The sequence below is a fragment of the Colossoma macropomum genome, unplaced genomic scaffold (genome assembly GCF_904425465.1).
Source record: "Colossoma macropomum unplaced genomic scaffold, Colossoma_macropomum, whole genome shotgun sequence".
Taxonomy (NCBI): Eukaryota; Metazoa; Chordata; class Actinopteri; order Characiformes; family Serrasalmidae; genus Colossoma; species Colossoma macropomum.
In genome coordinates this window covers 8,198,887-8,212,274 of record NW_023494784.1, presented here as the reverse complement: position 1 = coordinate 8,212,274, position 13,388 = coordinate 8,198,887, and the positions used below count along the sequence as shown (strand labels likewise).

Here is a 13,388-nt window from a genome sequence, read left to right as displayed (position 1 = left end):
GTTAGGCTCAGCTTTAGACGCATTTGGGAAATCGATCATTATATTTTCAATAATTTTACAACTTCTAATATTTAATATTTAGCAAGCTGATCCTCCCTTCAGTTCTGTTTCCCAATATTCCCAAGATTCCTTTGAAGCATAATCAGCATTATTATGTTAATTGAAAGGCATAAATAAAACAGCAAATAATATATTAAAGAACTCTTTCTTTTTTGGATTTAAGGTTTTGGCTGACTGCATCATTCGGTTTCAGTTTTGGTCATTTGGGTGCATCATTAATTATTATTGTTATCATTACTATTATTATGATTAACCGTACCTAACCACTTACTGTGGTTACTGTCCACCCAAATAAGAGGACTCAGTTTATGGTGCAGGCTTAGTTTGAATGATATCAGAGGCAAAAGGAGAGGAAGCGAAGAGCAGACAGGCTTAACAGTTTTTTCCATAGGTTAGTTGATTATAGAGATAATCGTTAGCTGCAGCTTGGCGCTCCGTTGGCAGGCTATTGTTGAAAAGCACATTTTAGGAGATGTATTACATAAAAAACATTGTGCGAGCCTCAGGAGGGAGAGAGTGTTTAACGACAGGGCCACTTAATCGCACCTGGAGCGCCCAGGCTGTTCTCTGTGTGAAAGAGTCAGAGAAATACAGGCTGTGAGAGCAGAGTGGAGGCATTACAGCACTCACAGCTAACACACACACACACACACACACACATCCACCCCCGCCACTAACACACACACACACACACACACACACCTTTCAGCATCACACAATGGAGCACATTCTTTACTGTAATCATTCACTCCGAGACCTCTTTACATTTCAGTGTGCTCTTCACTCAATGACACTGCAGCTCATCTTCTCTCGTCTCCAACAGCAGCACAATCCCCTATACACCCATCACCTGCAGCAGGGCTTCCCATAATGCACCACTGATTGAGCATCTCAAGATTTTCACCTAAAGTGCATTATATATAAAATGCATTACTGACGTCTTCACCGCTTACAATCCTCACTTTTACACATTAGAAGAGCTTGATTTACTATGTAAATATTATTAAATATCAAATAGCATTTACTCCATAATCTATACAGTCCATATACATTTTCTGGAAAAACAGCCTGTTTTGTATTCATTGTTTTTGTGATGTCACAAAAACCATCACATTTACAGATTTCTGCCAATTCAGCCTACAGCAGTTTAGTTTCTCACATACGTGCAGAAGTTATAAAGAGTGTACCAGTCTGCTTTTAAAAGAGGCAATACAGGGCAGCCAATCAGAACAGAGCTCGTTTGCATACATCAGTCTTAAAGGCACATTAACAAAAAACAGACTGCTTATTGTTAGGGATAAAAAGAGCTTGGAAAATGGTCATTTAAAAAGAGTTGTGATGGTTGTTGGTACATAAAACCACACAAAACTTATAAGTGAACCTCAAAGGAAAAAAAGAAAACATACGCAAAATATAGGATATGAACCCTTTAGGTAAACAAAGAATCAACCAAAAGATGAACATCAGCATGTTTTTAAAATTAAAGATTGCTCATTTTGTCATTCATCACTGCAGCCATGCCAATAAGACAAACACAAACACATCCATTCAACAGAAACATTGAGATATCACACCAGCTTACTCTTCCACATTTTATCAACAAACACCACCAGCTTAAATATCTCCCCCACCAGAAAGGTACTGCACAAACCTATTCAGCTACTGAACAGCCTAGTAACAAACCCCACCACAGTCTCTACAGATAATTCTTCAGCAGGCCTAAACCACTTTTACCAAATAACACAGGAGTCAACTGCAGATTTTCCCGATTCCATCTCAAATCAACACAGATACAGGAAATAAAACAGGAATAAAGACAGAAAATAAGCACAGCCTGGACAGAGAGACTGAGTCTGGCCAGAGTGCAACTGGTGCATTAGCGAATAATCAATCATTTTTGGAGTTATTTTGCTCCATAATGCCAGTATTTGTCATGCATTATTTGTCATGCATGAAATCCAGTGAAGTGATTCACAGTTCATTTGCCAAATGAGTTACTGCAGCATAAATCCCAAAGGAAGAGGATGACGCAGTGCTTACCTCTGAGAGGTGTTTTTGTACTTCTGCCTGCAAAACAAAACGAAAGAGTGTCAGATCAGAGGTGAATTTTCTGAACGGAAGACAAAAATTCAGGCAGCTGAACTCCTCAGAAGTACAAATGTCAATCTGTGACATTATATTCTGATCAGGATTCTTTAGGAGAAGATCCTATTCATTAGGAAACCTCAGGCTGTGACAGGAACGGACCCCGACACCCCGTGATCGAGCGGTAAAACAATTTCGAGGAGATGGTTTAGTGATTTCAACCAACAATGACAGGGCTGGGGGTTGTGTTTTGGCACAGCACTCAGCTCTCTAACATAGCCGCCTTCTATCCTCAAGAGTTTTTTGGTTTTATGTGATGAAACTTTCACGCAACTTCAGTTGCTTGAAACCTGCATGAAGCTTAATTAGACTTGAGTTGTGCAATGTAAAGCGTCCTGCAACTCAGCTGCAACAGCTGCAAGCATCTCAAGTTTCATGAAACCAAAACGCTGATAACAAGTCGCATGATTAAACCGAACAACACACTTTTAAATTACTTATTTTACCAGATCAAATGACAAGAAAATTAAAGAGAAAATGGTTCACTGGGTGATTGGAAAGGAGACAGCGCCCCAGTGACTGACTCAAGTTTGGTAGTTTTTCACTTTGTCAGTTTCCTGATCCATAACAACAAACAAGAGTTTCTCAAAGCCAATCTTTCTGCAACCAGCTGTGTTAACTAGCTAGATAATGCTAACAACTGTTTATTCCTTTTTAGCCTGCTGCTAAAATAATCTACATAGCTAGATTCATTTTCTGCTCTCTCGATTGTTCTAATTTTACCCAGAGCTTAAATTCATTTGGAACTGAAATGATGGAAATTATTACAGAAGAGGAGAATGAGATGCGCTCTGTGATGAAATTGTTCATCAAGTGGGCTTAAACCGTAATGGTTACTGAAACATTAATTTTCAAATTTACAAAGGCTTAACACACACCTCACAGATAAAAACCCACATCTATAATAAAGATCTCTAGATAGATAGATAGATAGAAGATAGATAGATAGATAGAATATAGATGTACAGATATAGAACAAAAAAATGACAACAACCACTGAAAAAAATGCACAAAGTTAATAAAAGTTCTGCAAATATAGGAATTACATCTCAAAGATAACTTTACAGCAAGAACAATATGGTGTATCAAAAATACAAGCTGCTAATTTGGTCAGCATAGTAACTGAATATGTTGTATGCAACTGTCAAAATGCACTAAGTATGTTGCAGGCAACTCACAACATCCAACTAGTTGCATCAAAGTTTCACTGTGTGAAGCCAGTTTAAGACATGAGCTACTCTGTCCTGCTCACTACATGTTACACTAGATAATTTACTGGTGCCTCTGGACTTGTTAGTTCTTTAACCCTTTCAAATCCCTTATTACATAATAAGGCTTATTATTCAGTATCTACAGGGACTTCAGGGCAAACTGGCTGAGCTATTCTTAGGTCATAGAAGCGTGTAATAAAACTTTGGGTCCACCTGCAGGCCCTGGCCATTAAGGGGTTAGTCAGCATTTTTCCCCTCTAACAAAACCCTCCACAGCGATTACCAACAACATTTACATCAGACATGATAACTCAAGCTCCAATAGTCCTCAGATTGTGCTGTATTTTTAGCATTCCTTATACGGAGGGCATAGTTGCCAGGTCCACCAAAACTCTCCATCCCAAAGTTTGCTTAAAATCCATCTGCCACAAGCTGAAAATCTGGGATTTTTCTCCCACAGCTGGCTCCTCAAACTAGTCCAATTTAGTAGGAAAACTGCGACCCTCAGAACCCTGATGATGCTGTACCAAACATTCCACAACACAACCAATAAGAAAGTTAAATCATGCGATTCTACCTTTTTACCAAATGCTACCAGATTCTACCAAAACCACCTCTTCTGCAGGGGGATGCGAGGGGATGCCATCTCCTCGGTCAAAGTCAAAAACCATCACCTCTTTATAAAATGACCCCCTCCTCGTTCCATCCCCTTTGGATTATGTGATACCACTTGAGATCTCTATTATCCATATTTTCATCATGTTAATTATGAGGGGATGAATAGGAAGGGGGTCATTTTACAAAGAGGGAATGTTTTTTGACTTTTATTTTTGACCAAGGGGATGGCCTTCCCTTGCACAAATGTACTGAATAGCTGTAAAACCTTTACAGAAAAGTCCCACATATTTCACATCTGAAGTGTCTAAGAAACACGTCAACACAAATAGACACATGTAACATTCAGTCAAGCCTCTAAGCTGACCACAGCTGTGGTTTGCCCATTGACTTAACCGCCTGCTTTGTTCATCTCTGCAAAAGATGCTACACTACAATACCTAGAGTGACTTTGTCTTCTCGAGGTGGTTGGGTGGTAAAAACATACACTATAGGCTCAAATACAACACAACTATGATATAAATAGGAGAGTTCATGAAGGTAATCAACAGATTATGCTTAGCTGTTGCAGCTGAGTTGCAGGACACTTTACATTGCACAACTCAAGTGCAATTTAGCTTCTTGCAGGTTTCAAGCAACTGAAGTTGCATGCAAGTTTCTTCACGTAAAGCCAGCCTTACAGTTCTGTTGAGGATGGAAGATGGCTATGTTAGAGAGCTGAGTGCTGTGCCAGAAAACAGCCCCCCCAGCCCTACCACTGAAACCACCAAACAATCCCCTTGAACTTCTTTTACAACTCTTTCAGTGGGTGTTGGGGTCATTTCTGCATAATCAGTTAATAATCTGTTGATGCCAACCCTATAATTCATTTTTCATATAGAAGACTCATAACATTGCTTCTTAAGTCAGTATGTTTCAGCCTGGTTCCTGTAACTGCTCAGTTTAGGCTACAAGCTCAGTGGTCGGCTACATTAAAGAACAATTGAGAAATGAATCGTAGTTGAAAGTTGTTCTATTGTGGTTCCTACTTATAACATAATATAATGAGTCTATGATGTCTGGTTAGCTGTATGAGAGGCCTACCTTCCCGTTAGCTGGAGTTTGGTAGAAAAAAGCTATTTGTAACATATTTATTAATTCATGCTTTTATTAGTAATCAGAAATAGAATCAATGCAAAACTATCAACACATTTAGTATTTATAAGTTTTAATGTGTATTTACAGCTGTAAACAAATGGATAAATAAATAATTCAATAATTACTACTTTAAATCAATCTGGAGTCAGATCAGTTCGTGGAACAGTAATAGCAGTTTATGGAATAATGGAGGGATGGGAAATGAACAAATGAAAGCAGAAGGTTTATAATAATTATGGATGGGTTAATGGGTTCAATTATGCTGGTTAAAAAAAGGATTACAGGAGAAATTGACAGTTGGTGTAAACATATTAGACAGTTGGTTCACTCACTAAGTGATGTAGGTCACATTTCTGCAAAATGGACCTCAAATTTTGATAGTTAATCCCTGAGAGAGCACATGATCAAGTTGTTTTCATGCTACCTCATTTCCACGTGTTTCACCTGTGTCTGAATTCACCAGCTGAACAAAACCAACATTAGTCGCTGGAATGAGGCTGATATTCTTCTTATTTTGTGGTCACGAGTGCAAAGTTTTAAAGCGTGCAGAGAATAATGACTTGGACAAAAAGTACAAAACAACAGCTACACAATTATTTCATCACCGCAATAATAACCACAATTAGTTATATATACTCAGTTGGTTTCAGTCATTTTTGGTCATTTTATGCCACTCAGAAGTAACTAATTTGGCTAATTACATATGATTCTTTGCTAGCTGCAGATAGCTTAACTAATTAGCTGACATGAAACAATATGCTGGACTGTTCTGTCACTGGTCTGTCCAGAGAAGACCCTCGAGTACCACTAGGTCTTGTCGGTGCCTTGGTTTTTGGTATCTTGAGCAGAAGGAAAAAAAAAGAGTTTCCAAAACTAAAGTTCAAAAACTGATTAAAAGCTACAGAGAAAATGTGTCTCCTAACAACCACCTGGAAGACCTGGTAGACACCAAAACTGCCCCCATCAGATAAACAGCACTTAAAGCTTTCATCTCTGAGAGAGAGGAGAAAATCAAGCTGCTTCAGATCTGAAAACATCCACAGGTGTTTCTGTCCATCCTTCCACTGTGAGAAGACGACTCAGCGCTGTGGGTCTGAAAGGATGTGTAGCTGATCAAGAAGAACCTCACTGAGAAAAGGAGACGGACACATCAAACAAAGAAGCTGAACGATGGACTGACCACCCCAGAGTCCAGACCTCAACACCACTGAATGGGTTTGATTACTTCAGAAAATGATCAACCAGCTTCTAAGACTGAACTTCTAAGATTGAACAGTGTAGTTTTCTGTCGAATATTAGCTTTTTTCTTGAGAAAGAGCGCTCTCTGACTTTTGCACAGTAAATTATTATTTATTTTGGGTTAAAAAATGAGCAGATTATTGATTTAATATTAGTATAATTGCTTATAATCAATCAGATCCAGATCAATGCATCATGATGCAGAAAGTTTATTTAGTTTTTATTTATGATGTGTGTGTGTGTGTGTGTGTGTGTGTGTGTGTGTGTGTGTGTGTAAGAGAGAGAGAGAGACAGTGAGAGAGAGCGAGAGAGAGAGAGACAGTGAGAGAGAGCGAGAGAGAGTGAGAAAGAGCGAGAGAGAGAGTGTGAGAGAGAGAGTGAGAGAGAGCGAGAGAGAGAGCGAGAGAGGGCGAGAGAGAGAGTGAGAGAGAGCGAGAGAGAGTGAGAAAGAGCGAGAGAGAGTGAGAGAGAGAAAGAGAGAGTGAGAGAGAGGGAGCGAGAGAGAGAGTGAGAGAGAGCGAGAGAGAGTGAGAGAGAGAGCGAGAGAGAGTGAGAAAGAGCGAGAGAGAGTGAGAGAGAGAAAGAGAGAGTGAGAGAGAGGGAGCGAGAGAGAGAGTGAGAGAGAGAGAGAGCGAGAGAGAGTGAGAGAGGGCGAGAGAGAGAGTGAGAGAGAGAGCGAGAGAGAGTGAGAAAGAGCGAGAGAGAGAGTGAGAGAGAGAAAGAGAGAGAGAGAGAAAGAGAGAGAGAGAAAGAGAGAGTGTGTTACAGTGCTTATGTGCCAATAACCTCAATATGTGTGTATGTGTTAACGTGTGTGTTATGGCACCTGTGAGTATGTGTGTCCTCAGTCCTGTGTGTGTGTAGAGTTCAGAGGTGTGTGTGTGTGTGTGTGTGTGTGTGTGTGTGTGTGGTGTAGGATGTCTCATCGAGTGTGAATCTCAAGCACGCTGGAGTGTGTTGGAGCAAAACAGGAACTCCACACATTCACACCACACACTTTACTCAGCGCAACAATCTGCAGCGCTTTAATACAGTTATTCATCTTCAGCAGCCAAACAGAGCAAAAAATAAACACCATTCAGCAGCTCTTCAAGCGTGGCTTCACAAGCTTCCTTACAGAGATGATAATTAAATGTCTAATGTTAATTATTTCATTTATTCACAAAGAAACACAGTTCATAAAATCTTTGTTTGGTGTTGTTTGCGGAACACTGTATTCACTATATAAGAGCCTGAACTTCGCATGTACAGACCTTTTTACCCAGTTAGTTAACAAAGTATACAAATCCTAGATATTTACAAGGATTATGTTTGGATCTATTTAAACTTAAAGCATTAATAGAGACAGTAATAAGCTAAATATATACAAAATCATCATTCATAGGGTATTTTCTATTGAAAATGTTATATATATTTCTGTTGAAATATTTATATATCGCTGTTGTCAGAAGAAAATATCGTATCTCCATTTTTGATATTTTTCAGTTTTTGACATAATTTGAAAATACCTGTTGTTCTTTACATTGTGTATAAATTTCATGATGAATGGACCAAAAGAAACGACCCAAAATGACTTGGAAAAACGTCTGGTTCCATTGACTTACATTAAAATTAAAATAGGTTTTTCCTTCTCCTGTAAAGTTACCATTTTGGAGACATGAGGTCTCGACAACAGCGATATATTTGTTGTTGTTGTTTTAATATCATCTTGTTTTGTTTTTAAAGATCTTTCTTTATTCAAAAAATGCTGTCCCATGTTTTCATATCACTACTGAAACACAAAGAGTTTTAGTCTGTAGGAGGAGCCTTGTTTTAGCCACACACCTGCATTGTAGAGCAGGAATTGAATTTTTTTTATGTTTTAATAATAATATGATTTTATGTGTGTACAGCTGTTCAAAGCTGTGTTTGCTAGTCGTGTACTGGTCCTAGTGTTTTTGAGGTCTGCTTAAAATGAGCTGAAACAATCACTACTGAAACAATCACTACTGAAACAGTCACTACTGAAACAATCACTACTGAAACAATCACTACTGAAACTCATAAAATATCATCGCTGTGCAAAGAAACGCATGTATCTCCATCTTTCTACATAATTTGAGCGTGGCAGTCGTCCTTTAAATCATGTGAAAACTTCATGATGAATGGACCAATAGAAAGGCTCCAAAACACTTAGAATAAAACCTTTTTACATTAACTTCCATTGAAAGTAAAGAGGGTTCTTGACTTCGCCTGTAAAGTTATCATTTTGGAGATACTTGTTTTTCTTCGGACAGCAACGATATGTATGTGCAGTTGTATGCAAAAAGTTTGAACACTCCTGGATAAACTGCATGTTTTGTTGATTTTCTAAATGAAAATAAGCTACACATCCTCTACAGAGACACACTTAAATATGGCATTTATTTTTATTTGAGTAGTTTATTTAAATCAGATTAGTCGATTTTGCACAGTACTGTGCAAAAGCCGTTCATTTATTCTATATTATTAGATTCTATATTATTAGATCAATCAATCAGCAGATAACTGCTTTAAAAAACAGCATCTGACAGATGAACGTAGACCCGCCCCCAACCCAGTGACAGACCAAACACGTTTTATACTATATATAACTGATTCAATTCCAGTGTTCCTCTCTAAAAGACAATTTAAAAGACCCCCGGAGGCGGACCTCCTGAGGCACAGCCAATAGGGATCTATATACATACATATGTCCAAAACTATTCAGACAGCCTTTCGAATAAGTGAACTGAGCTACTTTAAGTTCACCCGTTGCTGACACAGGTGCTCAGTTATGCACACACTGCTTGTATAATCTCCATAAAAAAGCAAAGGAACATCTGGAGCAGCTGTGCATGAGCCTAAGGTCATCATGCCCAATGCAAGTGTGGGCTAAAGGGGTATAAAGCCCCCCAGCAGTGGGCTGTGGAGCAGTGGAGCTGTGTTCTCTGGAGTGATGGAGCTCCATCCAATACCTTTGGGATGAGTTTGTGGCCCAGAGCTGTGTTCTCTGGAGTGATGGAGCTCCATCCAATACCTTTGGGATGAGTTTGTGGCCCAGGGCTGTGTTCTCTGGAGTGATGGAGCTCCATCCAATACCTTTGAGATGAGTTTGTGAACCAGAACTGACCATCCAACATCAGTACCTGACCTCACTAATGCGCAATCAAATCCTCACAGCAATGTTCCAACATCTAGTGTAAAGTCTTCCCGGAGGCTGTCGCTGCAGCAAAGGGGGGTGAAGCCACCCAAGGTGGATCAGGCTCTCTGAGGACTTTCAGAGGTGACTAACATGGCAGGTTTATTCCCAAGAACAGCTGGATAGAGTTTCTCCCTCTGGTCGCATTTCACAGTTGAGCATACAGCTCTACAGACTTGTTTACATCACTGGCACCCAAACACTGTTCTCCTAGCCCACGCAGTGGAAGACCACAGTGTACAAACCGAAGACTTCTCAATAAAAAGCGAAAACCCCAAGCTCTGGGTTAGTGTACTGTTCTTTGTGTCACTGCTGGGAGTCTCTAAAATGTCCTCCATATTGGTTTATTGTGCTTTTTTAATGAAAAATTTAAAGAATTACCCCCTTACCCCAAATACAGTTGATCACCAAGACACGTTTGGTGTCTGAAGTTTGCTTATTTACATCGCACTGGAGCTACAAGGCTATTGTAGCTAACAAGTAATGCCTCAGCATCATGCACTGCGCTGTAAGCCTTGTTGTTAATTAATCTCTAATAGACCTGCTTATGTTGTTTCTAACACTGTATGACAATCTGCCATCTATAAACATCTGCACATCTACAAACAAGAGTACGTCACATACCTAAACATGGCAGCAGCAACAATATTGAAGTCTGAATTTTGTTTTAAATTTGTCTGTTTTTAAAGATAAGTGCAGTTTACACCTTACAGTACTGATGTTTGTTGGAGTATGGTCAGTCCATATGCATTGGACTTAAGGTCACTGCCCAAATAGGCCACATTAACCTCACTGCTGTCTAGACTCTGGGGTTTTGACTGAGGCTGCAGGGGTCAGGATGGACAGAGGGATGCTAACACTGAACCAGCCCAGTGGGCTCCAATTACAAGTTGATCTGTTAATAAGGGCAGTAATGGGGCCTTTCAGACCGAGCCACTTTCAGAGGTCATGTCACAGTCTAATGCAAACGTATTGCTCACCTAGTCAAATTACATACATCTTTTAATGCAAAATGACTTTTTTTGTGGAATAATTTACATACTAGATAAAAATAAAGCCTAAAATGAGGCCTATATACAATGTGGCTGGGCACTATGATGATATTATATGGATATTGTCATTACTTAAAGAACACTGACTGACTATGTGAGCTCAAGTAGACCTGTATAATTGTTTTTAATGCAACAAAGCAAGTAAAACACTATTGTACCATACACGGTTAGAAATAAAGGTTCTGTTCAGGTATGTTTTTCGTTCATCAAGGTACAAACAGTGTAAATGTTCCCTCAAAGGTACAACAGTGGGTTTAAGGTCTGATTGTGAACCTTAAATAAGTTTTTCCAGGTGAAAAGTTCGTATTTATACCTTTTCATAACCGAATGTTTTAAAACAGAACAGTAAAATAAAAGCCTGGAGACGAGACGGGGTGTGTGGAGTCAGTACAGCTTAGAACATATCATTTCAGTGGACTATGGTACAGTTATGTTCCCTGACTAAAGGTACTGAGATGGACCCTTGGAGAACCACCCCAGTGACAAGAGGGGTCCTGCCCCAGTGACAGTTTAGTACCTTTCTTCTGCGAGTGTATTGTGAAAATGTGAAAAAGTATTGTGATGTTATATCTTGGCCATATTGCCCAGCACTATATATATTTCCCCCAATATGTTAAATTCAGCTACTAAATAAAAGTTGTGCACCAAATGTGCACTGATACTTGGCTGAGGTGCCAAAATTTTTTGGCAAAAGATTGTAAATGTTAACAGTGTTTATGTACATCAGTGTTGCTGCAACATCATGTTTGTATTAATTATATATTTATTTTTCAAAAAATAATCATGAATGCAAAATAATATTACAGTTTTCCTCAAACAGACAATATTTATAATATTATAATATTATTTTGTTTCATAATTTCCCCAAACAGGTAAAAAGAGCTGCCTGAACAGATACAGAATGAAAGCAGCAACAAGTGGAACTTTACAGCCTTCAGTTTTCACTGTGTTGAAATCTAATGGTGCTGCAATTAGAAAGACCATGACACAACCACCTCAGTGAGCTGTAACTCAGCACTCATCTGACTCAAAACAAAGTCAAAGTCCCTCAGTCACTGCTAATTTAGAGATACTAGAGAGATAGGTACAGCAGCCAATCAGAAGCCAGGAAACAGCCAGGACCTTCAGTAGCAGTCAAACGTTTGGAGTTCTTTGACAGAATTTTCCTTATAATCCTAAATAGAATTTGATCTAAACGCATGAGCTTAAATGCTTGAAATGTGTTTATAAGACAAACATCTGAAGTGAAACGATGGTAAAAATAAAGGAAAACCCTCCGAAGTGTGAGTGTGTGATGAGCTAATGAACGGAACGTACAGTACTGAGCACTTTTTCAGTGTCATCACAGGAGAATCAGAGCAACAATCCTCTCTGAGCGCAGTTCTGTCACTTAATCTCATAAATAATAATAATAATAATAATAATAATGATAATAATAATAAGCTAATTTAAATAGCACCTATACATCCAGGGTTAATGACTAAATGCAATATATTCAAAATCAATGAAGAAGAAAAAAATGTAATGCAGTTACTAGTGATGCACAATCATATCGCCATCATCAATCAACCGATCAATCAATCCGCAGATAACTGCTTTAAAAAACAGCATCTGACAGATGAACGTAGACCCGCCCCCAACCCAGTGACAGACCAAACACGTTTTATACTATATATAACTGATTCAATTCCAATGTTCCTCTCTAAAAGATGATTTAAAAGACCCCCCGGAGGAGGACCTCCTGAGGCACAGCCGATAGGGATCTAAAATCAATTAACCAACAAACCAATAAACAACTGCTCAGCATATTCCCAGTTCTTCCACTGCTATGTGTAAAGCAGATATGCTCACAAACACACGTCTCTGGCCCTGTAAGCTGACTCAATTTTCACATCCACAGCCTCCACACTTCTAATGTAAACATTGATAAGTAACTTACATTCCCATTTCCTGAAGTTCCTTATATCACCATTCCCTCTAATAACTTTTATTCCCATTCTCGCACATATTTTACACTCCCACTGCCTCCAATGACCAACATTCCCATCCTCTTCAGTTTCTTTTATTCCCTAATCTATACTCCAATTACTTATGTCTCATTCTATTTCCTCTGGTTATATACATTCCCATTCACTTCAGTAACTGACACGTGTGCACTCTAAATTCCGTACTAGTAGCTAAAACTGTAATTCCATATTAGTAACTTAGATTTTTAATTCTTTATGAGAACTTCATATTCCAAGTCCTTATTACCAACTTGCATTCCAATTATTTCCTTATTGGTAACTTATGTACTAAATCTTTTATTCCTGTAACTTATATTCCAATTCTTCGCTAGTAACTTACATTCCAATAACTTCCATTCCCATTTCCATTCCCTTGAGTAAATGCCAGTTAATTCTATTCCAGTAACTTACATTCCAATAACTTCCATTAAATTACCATTCCTTCTACATTCTCTTCTATTCCAGTAACTCTCATTCCAATTCTTCACTAGTAACTTACACTCCAATAACTTTTTCATTCCCATTCCCTCCAATACATGGCATTCTGTTCTATTCCAGTAACCTACATTCCAATTCCTCAGTAGTAACTTACATTCCAATAACTTTTGTCATTCCCATTCCCTCCAGTAAATGGCATTCTCGTTTATTCCAGTAACTGACATTCCAATTCCTCACCAGTAACTCACATTTCAATTATGTCCATTCCATTCCCATTCTCCCCAGT

At 38.7% G+C, this 13,388-nt stretch overlaps 1 protein-coding gene across 1 annotated transcript in view; it reads right to left on the bottom strand.

Annotated features, from left to right (window-relative positions):
• Positions 1–13,388, bottom strand: part of pde1a (phosphodiesterase 1A, calmodulin-dependent) — a 140,115-nt gene that overhangs the window by 125,921 nt on the left and 806 nt on the right. The window contains exon 2 of the mRNA XM_036577129.1: positions 2,101–2,127. Coding sequence (XP_036433022.1) covers positions 2,101–2,127 — 27 coding nt within the window. The remainder of the gene's footprint in view (positions 1–2,100; positions 2,128–13,388) is intronic.